Source organism: Danio rerio, chromosome 2, assembly GCF_052040795.2.
Source record: "Danio rerio strain M-AB ecotype USA chromosome 2, GRCz13ab, whole genome shotgun sequence".
Lineage (NCBI taxonomy): Eukaryota > Metazoa > Chordata > Actinopteri > Cypriniformes > Danionidae > Danio > Danio rerio.
In genome coordinates, this window is record NC_141022.1 from 23283537 (window position 1) to 23302246 (window position 18710).

The 18710-nt window shown below is 36.4% G+C and overlaps 1 protein-coding gene across 4 annotated transcripts in view; it reads right to left on the bottom strand.

Annotated features, from left to right (window-relative positions):
- Nucleotides 1-18710, bottom strand: part of dpydb (dihydropyrimidine dehydrogenase b) — a 303079-nt gene that overhangs the window by 119852 nt on the left and 164517 nt on the right. For all 4 annotated transcript variants that reach the window (XR_015477648.1, XM_087239143.1, NM_212893.1 and 1 more), the window contains 2 exon segments: nt 14335-14499; nt 6440-6508 (listed from right to left, as the gene is read on the bottom strand). Coding sequence is in view for 3 of the 4 variants with exons in the window: in XM_087239143.1 (XP_087095269.1) it covers nt 6440-6508; nt 14335-14499 (234 nt within the window). In the remaining variant the exon portion in view is untranslated.

Sequence of the window (18710 nt, forward strand, 5' to 3'; positions counted from 1 at the left end):
ACATTTTCAGATTTTACCATATTCTCACCCTGTTATTTACTTATTTAATTTTTTTGTCTTCTGTTTTTGTCTAACATGCTTTCTGGAACTGTTTTTCGCCAGACTCAAACCCCGTATTCGTGGTCAGCTCCTCTCTGCGTCTGAAGTCTGCCGATATACATGACAAGCTAACTGGACAAACTGGTAACAGCGGGAAAGCAGTCCATTGATCTCAACACCTCTACCTTAGTCTCATTCATTGATGCTGTGTCTCTATCTTGGTCTCTTCACCCATCACCTAGAGTTGGTCCCACAGAGCCACAGCCCTGCTGAGTTAAGCTGTGGTCACACTGCACTTTTCGGGCCACTGACTTCCATTCATATGCACGTGAATGTGCCAGACTGAAAACAAAAGCTTGTGCGACAAGTGTCGTATGTTGATGCTTTTCAAGCTTGGTGACCTGCAAATTTGCATTGCTGGAAAGCCCGAGGCCAACAGAAGACCAAAACTCAATTGCTATTATCAGAGTCATATCATCATTTTTTCCACCCTTTTTCTCAACACCATACAACAAAATTCTGCATGCTCCTGAACCAGCTATGCATGGTCTAAGGGTTACAAGAATCTAAGGCCCCGCTTACACGAATACGTTTTATAGTCCACACTGGCATTTTACCAAGCGTTTCTGAACAGATCTTCGTCCACAGTACTCCTCTGAAAATGCACAATACGTGACCACACACACACTCTGTCATGTGCTGCAGTGTATGTGGACATCTGAGCTCCAGGCAGTCAGTGGGTGCTTTGAGTACACCTCCCCAGATAAGAGCAGTGCACATTGGACAGTTCATCAAGGATCTACTGCTGGATCTCATCTCAGTTGTTTAACGTGATATTTAATTCACCTTGTCTCTCTAACTCCTCTTTGGCCTTTTGAATCTATCACTAGTTCTTAGTACGCTGATTCTACATATTTGACTGATTACTTGCCTTTACTTCCTATATTGTATAAGCTTATTGTACTTTCACTTTTATAATGGCCATTATTGATTATTAAAACTGATATTCAGCAAAAGAGACAATCATAAGATCACCAGCGATTGAGTGGCTGAAGATCGCTGGTAAAAATGCATATCGTATTGGACTGCAAATCCACTGTTACATGGACTACAAGTTCCAGTCATGCACCGCTTACACGCATCTTTTCCTGATTCCACTGATTGCACAGACTTACAGCCAGAGGATCATTATGGACTAATTACAAGGACTATATACACAGCACACATGCACACTTCATTGCCGAGTCTAGCTATACTGAATTACAACTCTTTTTCCTTGCCTTGCCGTTTTTTACCCTCGCCTTGTTTGTTTACATTGTATGCTTCGCCTAGTTTGTTTGTTTACATTGTATGCTGTCTGCCTTTTTGCCATCCTCCTGTTATATGACCACGACTCTGGAATTGCTCGTATACATCTGTTAGCTCCTGTGTTGACGGTTGCTTGCCTGACCATTCTGTTTAATAAACCTGCGTTTGGAACCGCACTCCTTTTGTCAGTGTCAACTTCACATTACAGACAGGCTATGTTTCATATTTTTCAAAGAAAATGAAAGGAGGCAGTTACGTTATAGGCTTTCTTTTGTTAAAAATATACACACAGTGATTGTGACAGTCATATAGATATGTAGCTACACGATGCCTCAACATTTTTAGTGTCTGTTAATATTCATTCATTAAATTTCTTGTCGGCTTAGTCCCTTTATTAATCTGGTGTTGCCACAGCGGAATGAACCGCCAACTTATCCAGCAAGTTTTTACGCAGCGGATGCCCTTCCAGCCGCAATTTGAACTTAAAGAAAGAGTAAAGACTAAACTTTGTGCACTTTATTATTAAGGAAAAAGCCCCAAATAGTAGACTCCGTTTTCCCCCATCCACACTGACATGGAGCAGCAGCGTTTCCAAATCCCTCCATTTTCAAGGCTCGAAAACTCCAGGGTAGTGTGGACGGAAGGCGTAACCGCAGCAAAACTAAAATGTATTAGTGTAAATAGGACCTAAAAGTAGGCAAGTGTTTATTAGATTGTGATTGTGTAGATTGGACTGTGGCTCTCCAGCCTGCACTTGCATTTCCCTGTCTTTTTAGATTTTTTTTTAGTTCATGTGTCTGTTTTGCTGCTATTCTATTACTTTTCCCATGGCCTCTCTGAGTATTGTGTGTAAAAAAAGAAAGGTAGTCAATTAATAATGCAATTATATCTATCTTTAATACCTCTCTACTGAAACTAAAACAATTTTGAACTCTAAAAAGAGTTCTTTTTCTCACATTTAATAGTTAAATCTTAATACTGGGCCAAAGTGTGGGTTGTTTTGTGATGTGAATTATATCATGAGTATGTAGAGGAGGAAGAAGATTGTCATAAAAATACAACAGCAGAGAACGACTTACATGATTGTACACCAAACTTCCCACTAAACTCCCTCACAAACATGTCTTCCTCATTGATCTTGAAGCTCACCATCATGCCAGACTCCTCGCTGCAAAAGCCAAATCTTCTCCTGGGTTTTCTCAATGTAAATGCATGCAAGTGTAGGTTTTCTGAGCACGTTCGTGTGTGAGTAAGCGAGTGACGAGGAAGGTACGAGAGCATATGACACCTCAATTACAGCACCAGCAGCAGTAAATGTTAGTGATAGCAGGGTCCTGTCCACATTTACATACGTCATGTCTAAATCAGCATTGGTTGTTTACATACAGAACGAAATAGCTCCAGTGGGAATTATAACGCCTCCAAGGACAAACACATAAGTCGACTGCAATAACATCAGTCTGCAGAAACCCTCAAGTGTATGCTAACCTAGCAACCGCAATTGAATTTGTGACTTTTAGGAAGAAGTCAATAGCAGCCTTACTTTTACCTTGCTAGGACAGGCCTTTTTATTTGACATAAACTATTAACCTGTTTAAACCCAGTTTAAAGGAATCAAAAACTTAAAAATGGGGCATTATTAACCTGTCCATATAACTTTTCCATGGTTCCACGTGTGGGAAAAGGGGTAAATCAATACATTAAATGCATTTAATTTATAAAAAGTGATACTAATAACATCTATAATGTCACAAATTATTACACGGCTGTCTGGTATACTTGATTCTGATTGGTCAGTTGTAACGTTCTAAGGAATGTTAATCCAAGATAACAACCACTCAATAACACAGACTCATCTGGGTACATATCTTTAAAATAATTATCTTTACCAAATGTCTCAAACTCAATTCCTAAAGGACCGGTTTTGTACATTTTTGCTATAACCCTAATTAAACCCCAATCCCAATTCCACCCCTTAGCCCTTCTCCAATCGCTCGTTTTGCGTATTTCCATAAAGGGGTAGGGGTTTCTCGATTCTCTTTAGCTTGAAGACGTAGGGCTAAGGGAAAGGGGTATATACCCTTTTAACAAAGATTTTTCAGGACCAAGAAACTCAAAACTAAGAGCTAAGAATTTCCCAGAATACACCAGACGCAACGGCAGGATAGCTGCACCCAGAAGTATGAGATCCACAAATTATAATTTTTTTTGTCATTTTTACAAATTTTTACAACAAACAAACATATGTTTTAATATATTCATAACCGCGTACGTATTTTAACGCTAAAACGCTAAAATAAAAACCACCAAATTCCACAACCTATAATCTATAACTCCTGTACAGCAGTCCCTCAACATTCTGACACTCCAGTACCCTGTCAGTAATGTCTAGTGGCTGGGAATGAACATAATATATGCCTTTAGAGATTTCCTGAAGATAAATACCAAAAAATAACACAACTGGAAAAACAACAGCATTCGCCATCGTCTGATCTCATATGAAGCATGAGATCGCGATGACATCTGATGACGTGTGCAGGTGCTGTAGTGCTCTCCCAATTCTTAGGGGTAAATTTTGAAGCTCTTTTTTTTTAGACTCAGTTTTAAAGGCCAAGGGGAAGGGGTAGAGGTATAAAAATAGAATTCGGATTGGGCCTTAGTCCTTATTTGGGTTCAAAAACAACATGTGACATATAGTCCAGTCAGTGCAAACCTCTCATCTGTATATCTTTAATCTTCACCAGCACATGTAACCTCTGTAAGAAAGTAGATCCATCATTCGGAGTTCGTAATAGTCCAAAAGGTGATGATAATAGTTAAACATGGCAGTTTGTTCATGTTTTAGGTTGCTGAAAGAATCATTTGCTCCTTTGTTTTTTCTGGCTTCTCCTTTGTTTTTTTTGTGTCATTCTCGCGTTTCTGAAAGGATCGGATGTCAGAAGCACTTTAATAATCACACACATTATAATCATCAGCTCAAGAAGTTCATTAGTTCAAAAATAGACAGGCGGCGAGCACACGCAAGAAAGATAAACCGCTCGCGCTTTAGATGGTCTTGTAAAAACTATGGTGGGCACAGGGTAGATTCTGCTCTTCTTCTTGGCTTTGTGGCTATTCATCAAGGCAACAACAAGGTTTGTTTGAGTTCGGGTCAACCATGGCTTGCTATTATATGTATATAATATTACGGTTTAATGCCTCGGCTCTGTTTTTAAAAATGCAGATTCCTTTGTTTTCATTCTTCAGGCTTGTTGCAAGAGCGAGTGACGAATCTATGTAAACCAATAGCATTCAGTTGCTTATCTTGCTCCGCCTTTTGGTACCCTTTTGTTGTGCTAGGTACCATTTCCAAAGGGTACCTAATCCGTAGAGACAGTACAATCAACACTATATGGAAACACATCTTTTCTTAAAAGAAGACGAGTGGCAAATCCAGATTTCACCATATCCAGATTCAAAGAGCTCTCGGGTAAAAACTGTTCCTTACAAACATTTTGTTTGTGGCGTGTAAGCAGATCAACTGCTTGCACAACTTTTGTTTCAGCACATTTAAAAACAGTCGACCACACAGTCGACCCATGTCTCCGAACAATGAGTCTTCGAAGCTATATTATGCATATTAATGAAGTTGCACCTCATTCAAAATAGAGCATGCTGAATGACTTGAACCAAGTCTTTTTCATGAGTAAATGCTGAAAATTCAATGACGTCACTTTGTACTAGCTGGTACAGACATCCAATCTCCATGCTGGAATTTGTACAATGATCTCATGGCCATGACGTAGCTTCAAAATTTCTTTTTAAACTGGAAGAACGAATTTGCTCGAAATGACGCAAAAACAACCAGCTTTCACGTTTTAGTGAAATACATGTGTCAGAGTGGTGTAATATTAGACTGTCAACATCTCAAAAAAATGTGTTTTGTGACCCTTTAAGCAGTTGTGAGTTGGAGGTGGGTGGAGATAAACTATACATAGCTGTGGATCTCCAGGAATTGAGTCTGAGACCATTGATCCTGACTGTGAGTGAATACATTTACGTCTATTTACAGTGTATGCTTGTCTGTCTCCACCCCTGTTTTTGACTGTATGGTGCCACTATGTGATTGAATAATATGCAGGTTAGTGTATGCTTAATCTGGCCATTTTCTGTTTTTAATAGACCCTTCAGTCCAGGTTTGCTCCATCTTGCAACTGAATAATATGTAGATTTGTGGATACTTCATTCCAATGTTTTTCACTTCAAATCTTTCAGGCTTTATTCTGCAATAACAACAGCTTGGATGTACTTTATCTCTTACTCACACAACTGACAGGCTGGATATTCATATACTTACACTGTATGGAAAAGAGTTTCAAGAATTTTCATCAAAATGTCTCTATTTCCGTTTTATGGAAAAAGAGAAAGGCATATATATATTTGGGAAAAATAAGTAAACAAAATGATGCCTTTGTTTGGCCACTAGACAAAGAAAAAACCCTTCCATCAGGGTCAGTGTGGTTATGGGTTTGTTCAAGCTATGGCAAACATACATTTTTATAAAGTTTTACAACTTGTCATTCACAGATTGTGAGCACAGTTGGATTTTGTCACCCGAAAGGCTGAAATCCAGTGATACAGTATCTAATGCAAATTTAATGTAAAAGCCTCTTTCCACAGAACCAATGAGGCTTTACACTATGAATATGGATGTGACTGTTTTTGTCACTGTGTTGAGAATGCATGTGATAAACAAATGCTTCTTTTTGCGATATGAAAAAGAGAGGGGGGGGGGGGCACTTAACATTAACAGACTTTCAAACATGTAAATGAAATAGATATCTTAAGGAACAAGATTTTCAGAACATTAACTAATTTCACGGATTCATGTTTTATTGAATTTTCATGCCAACAATGAGCTTGATTAATCTCTGAATTTGATAGTTGTGTACAGAGCAAGCAGTGTAAACTTTGCAAAACACACACACACACACACACACACACACACACACACACACACACACACACACACACACACACACACACACACACACACACACACACACACACACACACACACACACACACACACACACACACAATAGTGTCTTACCTGAGCCATCTTTGCCAGCTCAGTCCAGTCAGCTTGGTTGTAACTGCACATAATACTGGCAATGATAATCTAGACAGAAAAGAAAAGAGTGTGAGGAGAGAAGAATAAGAAAAAAAAAAAACCTTAGGGGGAATAAAAATGACTGATGAAGTGCGATTTCACCTGATGCGTTTGCAGGGAATCAGCCACTTTTTCTAATCCTCATTTATTTATTTCATTTTTTAACAGCCCGGCTCCAAGCAAAAGCTATTACCCTGCCTTAAACTGTGCTGCTTTATAATTCAGTGCGTTTGTAGATGCCCAGTGGCACGCGCGTATTATTAAAACAATAAAAACATCACGCTGACGGCATTATTCAGCTCCTCTGTGGCAAGGCAGGATTTAGCTGTATTACTCTCGCTGTATGCGGAGACACTGTAATCGCACCATAAAGCGGGGAGATATACGCTGCGTGTCTCCTCCTCACCGGGCGCTTTTAAGGGAAACAAATGGGCATGAAGGGTGCTGGGAGGAACGCTTGGCGGCCAAAGCATGTGTTGAAGTTTATGAGTTCATCCATCCTGGATCTGGCCAGGACGCTCTGGGACCTGTAGCGCCTCTAAACCCACCTCGTCTTATCAGCTTGCTCCTGGGAGCCCCACTCAAGCACAGAGACTGACTGAGTCAAAATAAGCAGCAGCAATGCTTTATTGGTGTCAGGAGAGTAACTGAGGGCCAGTATTCTGTCTATACATGTATATCTGTACACTCTCAAAAAAGATGCCTTAAATAATAAAAAAAAAAAATAGTTTGTTGTGGCTATTTTAAAGCATCCTGTGTACTTTTATTGATTTTGTGTAAAAGGAAAGGAGGTAAGATATATATTATAGATGGGCATAGATATTTTTAATATAGATTAATCTAGATTAAATGGTTCATTTGAATGTTGCTGAAGACATTCAGAATATGTGTGCTACCCAAATAATAAGTCTTTGAGAACGGGCTTATCTCCTGTTTCCAAATCAATCACAAACTGCTTGAGAAACTATTCTACTATGATAATTGGTGATGAAAATAAATGATGTTCAATAAAATGTACTTGTGTTTACTAACTGTTCAGGTAAACAAGAATTTTCAATTGTAGGCCTACATAAGCTCGAAACAGCGATTTTTGATCATCTTAAGTCATGACTGAACTTAACAGAAATTGAATTAAGACATGTGAAGTATGCTTATATTAGTGGCATTATTGAAGTAAACACCGCAATCAAACTATTACCATCATGTAGGACTTTATGCCATATTTTCTGACAAGATCCACACACATGGCTGTCAGTAAAGGACAACACACACACACACACACACACAGACGCTATATATATATATATATATATAAATTATATATATAATATATTAAAATTAGTGCGTTAACACATGCGATTAATTTGAAAAAATTAACGCAATTAACGCAGTTGCAGATTTTTTTTACTTCCTGTTGTGGTGGACGTGTGTTCAACATGCAAAGAAACATGGATAAGATCAAGGAAGCACTTTTTAAAGGCAAGTTTCAGTATGAAAGAATTAATGTCGCATCTCCAGGCTATCTAGAGCGATAATGCGTGCTGAATTTGAAGGGAGTCACTCCGGCGCGTTGTGTGTGTGTGTGTGTCAGGGGTGGGGTGAGTTACGTATCTGAGTAGGGGTGTGTGCGCGCGAGACGTACATGAAGAGCGGTGGGGGTGAGTTGCGGGCGACGTCCTTGAAGAGCGGTAGGGGCAGGGGCGGACTATGGTTTCCTTCGTTTGGTTATCCGTGGCACTATCCACTCGCCATAGTGGACTGGCCATTGGGAGCACCGGGACATTTCCGGGACACCGGGACACCGGGACACCGGGAGCACCGGGACATTATCTTTGCCATGATGACAGTAAATAATATTTTACTAGTTATTTTTCAAGACACTTCTATACAGCCTGTGACATTTAAAGGCTTAACTAGATTAATTAGGTTAACTAGGCAGGTTAGGGTAATTAGGCAAGTTATTGTATAATGATGGTTTGTACTGTAGACTATCAGAAAAAAAATAAAGCTTAAAGGGGCAAATAATATTGACCTTAAAATAGCAAAAAAAAAAAAATAAATAACTGCTTTTATTCTAGCTGAAATAAAACAAATAAGACTTTCTCCTGAAGAAAAAAAAAATATTATTAGAAATACTGTGAAAATAATTCTGACTTCAATTGTATATAATCATTTGGTAGATTTACGGGAGATTATCATTTATTTGCGGGCATCCGGGAGTCTGTGCATTTGCGAATACTCCAGCTACTTCCGGGAGACTTAGGATGTCTGGACTAAACTGTCTTAGCAACTGGATGAATGTAAAGGACGACTGAGTAAAATAGTTTCTACTTTATAATTAATGTTCTCAACTCACAGCAATATAACTTTACAATGAGTACAATTGTTTGTATTCAATACTTTATTGTTATTATTAATTTCCATTTTCTATATCTGCAATGCCTGTATTTTGGCATTTTTTGCAGTCCACTTAGAATCCAACTTGGAAATCAATGTTTTCTTTATTGGCATTGATGTTTTTAAATTCAAATGGCATTAACATGCCTGTGTTTTATTTCTGTAATAATTATGGCTGTCAAGCAGGATCTTGATGGTTTATTGTGGGTATGTTGTTTACATGAAGAAATCTGTGTTACAAGTTAAACAAAAATTCGAATAAACAATTATATTTAGAATTTAAATAGTTTTTGTTTTGCTTTTACAGTAATTTTACATTTGAATAGCCAAAATTACACGTTTCAGTATCTTAAATGCGATTAATTAAAAAAAAGTACGATTAATTAGTTAATTTTTTTTATCGATTGACAGCACTAATATATATATATATGTGTGTACACACACACACACACACACACACACACACACACACACACACAGTTGAAGTCAGAATTATTAGCCCCCCTTCGATTTTTTTTTCTTTTTTAAATATTTGCCGAATGATGTTTAACAGAGCAAGGGAATTTTCACAGTATGTCAAATAATATTTTGTCTTATTTGTTTTATTTCGGCTAGAATAAAAGTAGTTGTTAATTTTTTAAAAGCCATTTTAAATCAAAATTATTAGGCCCTTTAAGCTATATTTTTTCAATAGTTTACAGAACAAACCTAATTACCCTAACCTGCCTAGTTAATAAGCTGTATAGAAGTGTCTTGAAAAATATCTAGGCAAAGATAAAATAAATCAGTTATTGGAAATGAGTTATTAAAACTTTTATGTTTAGAAATGTGTTGAAAAATCTGCTCTCCGTTTAACAGAAATTGGGAAAAAAATAAACAGGGTGGGGTGGGTCTAATAATTCTGACTTCAACTGTATATTTTACCTTTTATTTATACATATTTTTTATTTTGTAGCAGAAATAAGCGTTGATACTTCCCACCTTTCCAAACAGAAAAGAGAAGAGAATGAGAAAGAGAGATAGAGAAAGACAAAATGAGCAAGACAGGCTGTGTCTCTGAGAAGCACAGGAATCACCCTGTTATCGCTTTAATAACACTGAGCTGAGGTAACCGAACCCATCCGCCAACACTGGCAACACTGGCCCTCTAGAGACCCCCATCACTGTGGAAACTGCCAATCATGTCATGATATGAGGAAATTAAAAAAAGAAAAGGGTCGTATCTTTTTTTTTTCTTCTTCTCCTACATGCCGCGTCTATTCTTCAGTCACTGAGCAGAGAGAGTGTTTGTGAGGCCGCCAGTATAATTTGACATTATTGCGGTGGTTTCGTTATTCATTACGCTTCTCTGAGTATTCATTTCATCCAGCGGCGCGCGCCCATCACCCCTGACCACGAACCGGTCGCACGCTGTGATGAGCTCCAGCAAACACACACTTCAACGCTCCCCAGAGTGTGTTCGCCGCTGGCCCGCGCGGGTCACGACATGCTGCTGAGGAGCGCTTGGGGGAAAATGGAAATTGTAAATAGTAAATGGAGATAATGGGCATGTTGAATAGCTGAAACCTGGCCAAAATCAATGAGAATTATCAATGAGAGTCTTACTGAACTATTTGGCGTGCATATTATGTTTATGTCACTGGATATGTGACTGGAAGAGGAAGATTCTCTGTTTTACAATCCAATGTGCTGCCTGCAGATAACAGATTTTAAGCTAAATATAGGAATTTTAATTACGATTGCTTCTAAGATTGCTTTTTTTAGGCAAATTGTAATACATTCACTATGGGGGAAGGAGGAACTGAGATGCACTGTGGCAGAAAGTAAAAACGCGTATCCAAGATGATGAATGAGGTGAAGTGAGAGAAGTGCTGATCATGAAGAAATGTAAATTTGATTCATAAAGTAGTTCAGTGTAAATGAAAATAGATTAATTTAGCCAGACTTTAAAAATCATGTTTCATCTGACCGTATCATAATCGTTTTTTAAAAGTCACAACTACTGACTGAATCTAACTTCATTAGACTGTAACAGCTAAATAAATAAATAAACAAACTAATTAATAAATAATTAAACAAACAAACAAATAAATGAACAAACAAACAACAAAAAATCATAAATAAACCAACAAACATAAAATAATTAAAAAAACAAATAACCAACCAAGCAACCAAACAAACAAACAATTAAATAAATAATGTCAAATACATAACCATATAAATAAATGATAAAAAAACAAATAAATAAATATAAAAACAAACCAAGAAAAAAGAAAATATATACACAAACAAACAAACAAACAAACAAACAAACAAACAAACAAACAAACAAACAAACAAACAAACAAACAAACAAACAATAATAAAAACCAACACACAAATGAGCAAACAATATATATATATATATATATATATATATATATATATATATATATATATATATATATATATACATACATACAAATAAATAAACCAACAGATAAATTAATAAATGAATGAATGAATGAATGAATGAATGAATGAATGAATGAATGAATAAATAAATAACCAAACAAACAATCAAATAAATAAATAAATTAATTGATTAATTAATACAAATAAATAAATAAATAAATAAATAAATAAATAAATAAATAAATAAATAAATAAATAAATAAATAAATAAATAAATAAATAAATACCAAAATAAAAAACAAAAAAATAAATTAAAAAATACATTTATATATATATTTATTAAAGGGCACCTATGATGAAAATTATCTTTTGTAAGCTGTTTGGATAGAACTTTGTGTGGGTATAGTGTGTCCACTGTTATATTAGAGTAATTTAAAGACAATAAGTCTCTTTATTTAAATTTCCTGACATTAAAATAGCATCCAAATCCCTCCTATTTTGACCCCCACTGTAATGTGACATAGGAGTGCAGTTTCCCCGGCCACCGAATTGATTGACAGCTGTGTATTAACATGTCCCCGCAGTAGTGCGTATAATCATATCAACAAGACACGATGTGTGCAAAGCAAGCGGGAATAAAAGATCTGTTCAGCTCTCTGTGATCATCAATCATCACCAAATGATCATTAAGAGTGAGTTTTACAAGTTTAAAACATTTTTAAAACGTGCATGTTAATGAATTACAGCAATTTACTTCAGCCTAATCACCATAGCCTCGTCAGTACAGTTCTAAAAGAAGATGCTTCAATCTCGTGCTGTGGACGTTAAATCAGGTTTATCTTCTACATTAACATAACGAATATCCATACAGCAGAATAGCTGTATGCATATTATTTTTTTTTTTAAACAAGACAGCATTTTTTGCTTGTCTAGAAAATGCTTCTTGATTTAAGAATTTTTAGATATTAACAAGACAAAAAAACAACGTTTACCAAATATGTACATGCTTCTCATTTTACTTTACTAGCTTCGAATGCTAAATTCAAAGTTAACAAAAGTCAACCCAGGCTCATTCTGAAAGCGTACCTCTATACATGTTTCTGGAGAGCGCCAAATATGTCCCAGGAGGTACGTTTTTTGCAGTTTTTGTTTTTGCGAATCCACAAGAGGCCGCTGTGTACGCCTTTTGAGGTCACAAATTTTTCTTGCAAGTTTCTTTTCTCGTGTCAGTCCACCAAAGGCCGCTGACAACTTACTGAAGACTGATTGACTGACCGATCGACTGACCCACCCTCCTCCTTCCCTAAACCAAAGCACAATTTTAAAAAAGTATTCCAGAAAAAAAAAGCCCTCAAATGACTTTCACTACGTTTTCAGATTTTACCACATTGTCATCCTGTTTTTTACTTATTTATTTTATTTTTTTGTTTTTGTTTTACCTGCTTTCTGGAACCGTTCTTTGCTGGACTTGAACTCTGCTTTGACTCTCTGCATCTCAAGTCCACCAACATACATGTTGAGCTAACTGGACAAACTGGTGACAGCAGGAAAGCCATATAGAGGTAAGCGGTCAGCTGGTAAGCGCAAAAAGATACGACGTCATACTGCCTTGTAGCGTTTGTTTTATAAATAAAGTGCAGCCATACATACTTCTGGCTACATAATTCACAATCTTCAGAAATGTATAGCGATACATATTCAGAATGAGCCTATGTTACCAAAAGTTTATGATGCACACTAGCTATGTTTCCATCATCCTATTTTTAGCGCATTTTGCAAGTGCACATAAAAAAAAAAAGGTTGACGAAAACACCATGATGCCCATAAATTTGGAAAATGCATATAAAAAATATATGCGCATAACGGAGTAGGGCAAACTTTTTATTTGTTAAGAACAGATAAACTGCGATGGAAACATTTTTACCGAACAAATTCCAGTATGCGCATATAAAAAAGGTCATGTGATTTTGATATAAGAGATCATGTGATGATGAAAATGTGCGGGAATGGACTAACCAGTAGGCTGAGCACACTGTAAAACATCTGAAATGTTGTTTTGGTCATTCTAAAACATCTTAACCATTTCAGTATTAGTGTGCTGTTATATTATTAATTAATTCTGAGGCGCAGGTCATTTATATAATAAAGAAAAGATTCGCGCAGCTTATCCTACCTCAGCAAATTTTATTTTTACTGTTGATATTTGACGCCAGTTAATCAGGAAGTGACGAGTTCTTTTTGACTCATTGGAAAGAAATGCTGTATTATTCGCACTTCTTTAATGAGACAATCCAGTTTTGCGCATAAAGTTAATTCGCATTTTTGGATGGAAACATAGCCTATGACTACTTCAATAAGATTCAGTTAAGGATTGGATGTTGCAAAGAATATATTTGCCTATCCAGACAGTGAGGTTAAAACCCAGTCTGCAAAAAAAATACAAATAAAAAAAATACATGTAGGCACAATTGTGTGAAAGAGGGCCTGGAGGGTTAGTGTGAAAAGTGACGTTGTGCCTCCTAATTACACCCTGTAATTCAAAATTAATCTCACCCTTGAGTGAAGCAGGCAGACAACAAAATTTGAGGAAGTTATTTTGTGCTCAAACGGGCTGTCTCATTGCAAATGATTAGAGAGAAAAGAGATGGCTGATTGTGATGAAAAGAACACTACAAAAAGCTATTGTCATCTGCCTGCCTAGCGACCGAGAGGAGGGAGAAGAGAAGGAAGGCCTCGGAAAATCTTCTATTAGCGAGATTCTATTACACAATTACCCGCGAAGCAGTTAACATGCACGCCGCAAAAGGGACTCGAATTACTGAAGGACAGAAACCGAGGGAAAAAAGATGGCACCTCTGTTATGGAGAATTATGGCTGTTGATAAAACACTGACAGGCTTCCCGCTCTCCAAAAGTGAGAAACAAAGTAATGAATCGCATTATGAGAAAACTTCTGCAGGAATATTAAAGTTTCAAGAAAAAGGAGGAAGATAGAGAAGAGATAAAGACATTAGAAGTCACATGCCGAGCTGAAAGTGAACTCACATTTTTGGGGAAGTCGGCTTTGAGTTCAGCCACGCTCTTGCACCAGTAAGCGGCAGTTTTTTCACTAATGAGCTCGATGTTGAGGAATGAGCCCTGACCAGGACCGAATATGTGACCTGAGGTTGTCCCACGCACGATTCGCGGTGACACGTTGGTCACCAAATCCTGCAAGAGAAAAAGAGAAACTCTGTCAGTGTTCACTAAACTGCTATTAGCATTGACAGGCTGAAAGTGATCAAATTAGATCCTGAATTAATGTTTTTTTTATCCTTTGAAATCTTAACACACATCTGTACTTTCTTTATCATAAATGTCAGATTCCACAAATGCTTGCTAAATATTCACGATACAAGCATCAATCAAGCACATTTCAGGCTTTTTTCTCCTACAATTAAAAGAAAACTGTGATAAATGAATTGATAAGAGCATGGCCCATTAGTGAGAGCAATTAGGATTCATTTGCATGTGTTAATTAGGAGCCACATAATTTTAAACAATTAAGATAACCAGGGGAGTGTGTTTTTGAGGGGGTACCGGAGGCAAGATAACACATGACAAAAGGAAAAAGAAACTAGTTATTTGCTATTTTAAAGGGTCAAAAGGGATAGTCGAGTACTGTAGGTTTCATATATTTCATTGTCCAGAATTCTCAAATATGATCATAAAATAACAGTCATTTTACTGAAAGTATTTCAATACAGTGATGTATTCATTCATTCGTTCATTCTTTTATTTTCCTTCGGCTTAGTCCCTTATTTTTCTGGGGTCACCACAGTGGAATGAACCACCAACTATTTCAGTATATGTTTAACTCAGAAGATGCCCTTCTAGCCACAACCCAGCGCTGCGAAACAGCCATTCACACTCACACTATGGGCAATTTAGTTCACTTAGACCGCATATCCAGCAACAACAGCAACTGGCCCAGTTGGGACTTAAATCTGCGACCTTCTCGATGTGAGGTGACATCACTAACCACTGAGCCACCGTGGCTTTAGCAGACATTTAGCAGCTTATTTAGACAACACCCCCTTATTTTGTGTATCACATTTACATTATTGTTTTCCACATTTACATGATAATTGGTCAAAATGTCTCTAGTTTTTCTAATGGTTATCCAACCAAGTATTGATCGTCTGAAGTTAAAGCATTAGTGTTGTGTTGTTTTGTGTTTATGTTTTATGTATGTAGAAAGAAAGAAATAGAAAAAAAGAAAATGAAGAGAAAAAGGAAACAGGAGGAAAGAATGACAGAATGAAAATGCAAATGAAAAAGAAAAAGTAGAAGAAAAAAATTAATGATGAGGAGGAAGAGTTGAAAAAAAAACAAGATGAAGAAGGAGAAGAGAAAGAAGAAGAAAAAGACCCAGGAGGAGCAAAAAAGATAGAACAAAAAAGAAAAGACAAAAAGAAGAAAAGCAAAAAGAAGAAGTAGAAGAAGATGATGGAGGATCAGGAGAAAGAGGAAAGAAAAAATAAGAAGAAAATTAATATTAATAAATAAGCAGAAGGAGAAACTAAAGAGAACGAAAAAGAAGACAATGAAAAAGAAGAAGATGGTAGGGGGAGGAGCAAAAAGAAAGTTAAAAAGTATTTAAAGACAAAAACGAGGAAAGAAAAAAGAAGAAAAACTAAGACAAAAAAGAAGAAAAGGAAAAAGAAGAGGATGTAGAAGAAAAATGTGGAGGAGGAAGAAAAGGAGGAAGTAAGAAAACAAAGTAAAAAAGAAAAAAACTACAGAAAAGGAAAATAAGAAGTAAAAAAAGAAAATGGAGAAGAAGGAGGAAAGGAGTAGAAGAAGTAGAAGAAAGAAAAAAATAAGAAAAATAATAAGGAAAAGAAGCAGGAGAAAAGAAAGAACAAAAAAAAGAAAAAAGGAAAAAGAAGAAGATGGAGGAAGAGAAAGAAGAAAGAAAAAAGGACAGAAAAAAAGAAAGAAAAATAATAAGAAAAAAGCAGGAGTAAAGAAAGAAAGAAAGAAAGAAGACAAAACAGCAAAAAAAAATAAAAAGAAGAAGACAGAAGATGGAGAAGGAGGAGAGGAGGTGGAAGAAAGAAAAAAAATTAGGAAAAAAAACAAGGCTCAGGAGTAAAAAAAAGAACAAAAAAAAGAAAAAAGAAGACAAAAAGAAGAAAAGGAAAAAGTAGAAGAAGATGGAGAAGGAGGGGAGGAAGAAAGAAAACAAATAAGGAAAATAAAAAGAAAATCGAAGAAAGCAGAAGAAAAGAGAGATAGAACAAAAAACAAGAAAAATGACCAAAAAAGAAGTAGAAGAAGATTGGGTATGAGGAAGAGGAGAAGGAAGAAAGAAAAAGAATAAGAAAAAAGAAAGAAAAAATAAGAAAAATGAGACAAAAAAGAAGAAAGGGGAAAAAAGTAAAAGAAGAAGAAGATGGAGGAGGAAAAAAGAAAAAGACCCAGGAGGAAGAAAGAAAGAACGAAAATTAAGGAAAAAAGAAGACAAAACAGAGGAAAAAGAGAAGGAAGTAGAAGAAATGGAGAAGGGAGGAGGAAAAAAGAAGAAAGAAAACAAGGAAAAGAAGAAAAACAAAAAGTCCAAGTAGAAGAAGAAAAGAAAAAAGAAATGAAAAAGAAAAACTGCAAAATGTCCACAATTTCTTTTATTTTCAATTTAGAATAAATGTCAACAGTATAGTTTACAGAATAAAACATAAATCATGTGAAGTTTTCAAACTGTCCCTTCATTTTTTCCATAATTGTCTTCCATATATAGTGCTTCATAGAAATAAACACTAAATAATCATTTCCAGAAAAGCTGCTAATATTGTAAAGGACAAACATGGCTTAAACTTATTTAAATTAATATCTCAATTTAACTTGACAGTCTTCACTTTATACATGTGAAATGTTCTGTGGGCAGTTGTATTTTATTAGGTGTAAATTGTCACAGTGCTGTATAAAAATCTATATTTAACTACTATATATACAGTATATGCTGTGTGCCCACGATGAGCTTGAAAATGATGACAGCACACTTCAATTATCATACCTACAGCACAATATTAGAGCAGAAAAAAATAAACCTTCGTTATTTCATTGCCGTGTGATGTGCTTTGCAACATTAGAATCCTCCGATCACAAACGCCTCCAAATGTGAGAGCATTAAACCTGCCAGCTTCAACACAACATCTGCCTTCAATGCTAATACGTAGCTTAAGTTAGAAACTCCGATTGCCTGTCATTTCTGATGGAGATGAACTGTCTGGAGGTGTTTTGTGATATATGAGACAATGAGAAACAAGAAAACACTGCGATTACCAAGTACATACACTGACATTTACACAATTTCAATGCGAGCACCCTCTTTAAATAGGCCTTTTATGCAGTTCATAATGCTTATTTTGTTTTGGAGGTCTCCTACTGTAAACATGCATCCAGAACTATTTTATTTCCTCATGCATACATTTTAAATCACCCATTTTCCTTTCTTAACCCCTGCTTTAAATAAAAAGCTTCTCTGCTCCAACTGGTCAGGTGGCCCAGTCTGTTGTGATTGGTCTACTGCATTAGGGTGCATGATGGAAATAAAATGCCCCTTGACATATCTTTCAGTGATTGCAGACACTGTATTTAGCGTTTACTATATGTTTGGCATTGAGTTTAGTATATTTTTTGTGCCCGATTATGAGTAAAACTTTGGCAGACTTGGTCTCCAAGAAATCAAAACTAACCATATGATTTTGGTAGCTCACATTAGTGTTATGGTGAACAATCTGTGCATGTCATTAGGAAAAAAAAAAAAAAAAAGGTTTGTCCATCTAATCCTTACTGAAATCTGAAAATGCACTTTCTATTTGTTTACAGTTTGTTTATGGATTACGTATTTTGAGGTAATGGGCATGGCTAACATATTTAACCTTGCCCCTCCAATGAGCCGGAGGAGTCTGTTATGCTGTGTTCACACCAGACGCGGAATGCGCGGATAAATCTCGCTAGACGCATGAACATTTGAGTTTACTCGTTTCATTTGTGTGTCAAAAACTGCTTCATTTGCGTGTCAAATTTGCTTAAATTGCTCGTCAAATTCACTTCAGAACAGACGCGGATTCGCATTATGGACAGGGCTTCTGTCTGCCCGATCACTGTAGCTTCATTGCTAAATGGCTAACATAGATTTTATTGAGAGAATAACTGTTTATGTGCTTTATAAAGGCTAAAAAAAACAGCATTGATTCATTTGGAGCAGTTTCTGAGTCCATTAGATCCTTTCAGAGGTGCACCCAGCTCTGTGAGCTCATAAACGCCTCCAGAAACTTAACGTGGATGATGGAAGCAATCAACGGTGCTTCTATCTGAGCCGAGCCCAGTTTGATGAACTGTTGTCGGTGTGTGCAGGAGGATTTTCCCCCGGGACA